A 1,370-nucleotide genomic window follows, 5' to 3' on the forward strand; every position below is an offset into this window, starting at 1 on the left:
CGCGCAGCACAGTTGATGCGCTGCTATGTGAACGGGACAGGAAAGAGCAGGCAGCTGCAGCTACCAGGCAGAGAAGCTGCGAGAGGAAAAGAAGCGGCTGCTATATAGTAAATTATAAACATGTTGTTTACATCCAATTATTGGCAGGGACAAATAGGTCCTTCCAAAATTTTGGTAGGGACATGTCCCTATGGTCTCTATGCAAACCTACGCCCATGTCTGATACGCACCTGTCTGGTCCTGTGCGCAGGCGGCGCACAGGACCAGGACCACCGGTAAGTGAAAATGGGGACGAGCACGTAGTCTGACATAGTGGAAAAAATGCAAATCTTCTTTTTGAAAGTATACTTGTATGAGTGATGCAAACAGCAATTTTTAAACAGAGCGTGCATGTGGAGAAATGGGCTTATGCACGCTCTCACACGTTTAATAGGTGTTCCCAGGGTTGTGCATGTGTATTTTTTTATCTTGTAAGTGGAGAGGGCGGATCTTTTCAAAATTTGCAAAAATTCTCCACAATACCTTTTAAAATTCAGTTTTATCTTTCATTTATAATAAAGCATAAAGTTTAAATGTTGACTTTATTAAAAAGCCAATTGAATTAAGACTTCTTGTGTTGTGTCTTTGTCAGGATGTATCGTCCAGAATGGTTGGGATTCCTCTTCCTTATGTTTGACAACAGTGAGATACAACTGTCTCACACATGCAGAACATGCCGAAAGACCCAAGGCCAGGAATCGAATCTGAGAGGTTCTTTCTGCAAGTCAACAGTGCTTAGACCTGCACCAATGCAGTTTCAGCACAGAAACGGATTTATAGTAAAAGCTTTTTGGAAAACTTCGCTTAGCAATGTATATATGTTTTAAAAATCCTGTCAATTGGTAGGTATTTAACTTGAAGTTAAACATTTCCATTGTCTACAATTAGTTGTAGATGTTCATTGGAAGTGTAAATTAAGACCTAATAGAGCTGAGATTGAGCAAAGCAAAACCTACAGAAATAGAGACATCATTAGGCATGGTATATATATATATATATAACTACAGGACAATTTTAAATGCATACGTTTTTTCATGTTGTTGACAGGGTTTTTCTTATTATAAATTTAAATCTGTCACTCTGCAATTGTTGTGTCTTCTGTATTTTTTTATCCATCAGTGCAGGGACATTATGTAAAAAATTAGGGATGCACGATATAATCGGCCCCCTATCGGTATCGGCCTGTATCGGCCTTAAAACTGAATATCGGACATCGGCCACCCCACCGATATTTAACCCGATATTTGATCAGCTTCTTAGTTTCTAAAGTCTAAAAATAAAAGATAAAAAAATACTACTACTTCTTCCTCAAAAACTTCTTTTTTTACAGA

At 38.5% G+C, this 1,370-nt stretch overlaps 1 protein-coding gene across 1 annotated transcript in view; it reads left to right on the forward strand.

The window, feature by feature from the left end:
- Window positions 1-1,000, forward strand: part of LOC107101249 — a 31,921-nt gene extending 30,921 nt beyond the window's left edge. Inside the window, exon 5 of the mRNA XM_015400090.1 lies at window positions 632-1,000. Within this exon, the coding sequence (XP_015255576.1) occupies window positions 632-747 (116 nt within the window). The 3' untranslated portion in view covers window positions 748-1,000. The remainder of the gene's footprint in view (window positions 1-631) is intronic.
- Window positions 1,001-1,370: the final 370 nt, after the last annotated feature.

The sequence above is a fragment of the Cyprinodon variegatus genome, unplaced genomic scaffold (genome assembly GCF_000732505.1).
Source record: "Cyprinodon variegatus isolate N-32 unplaced genomic scaffold, C_variegatus-1.0 Scaffold1069, whole genome shotgun sequence".
Lineage (NCBI taxonomy): Eukaryota > Metazoa > Chordata > Actinopteri > Cyprinodontiformes > Cyprinodontidae > Cyprinodon > Cyprinodon variegatus.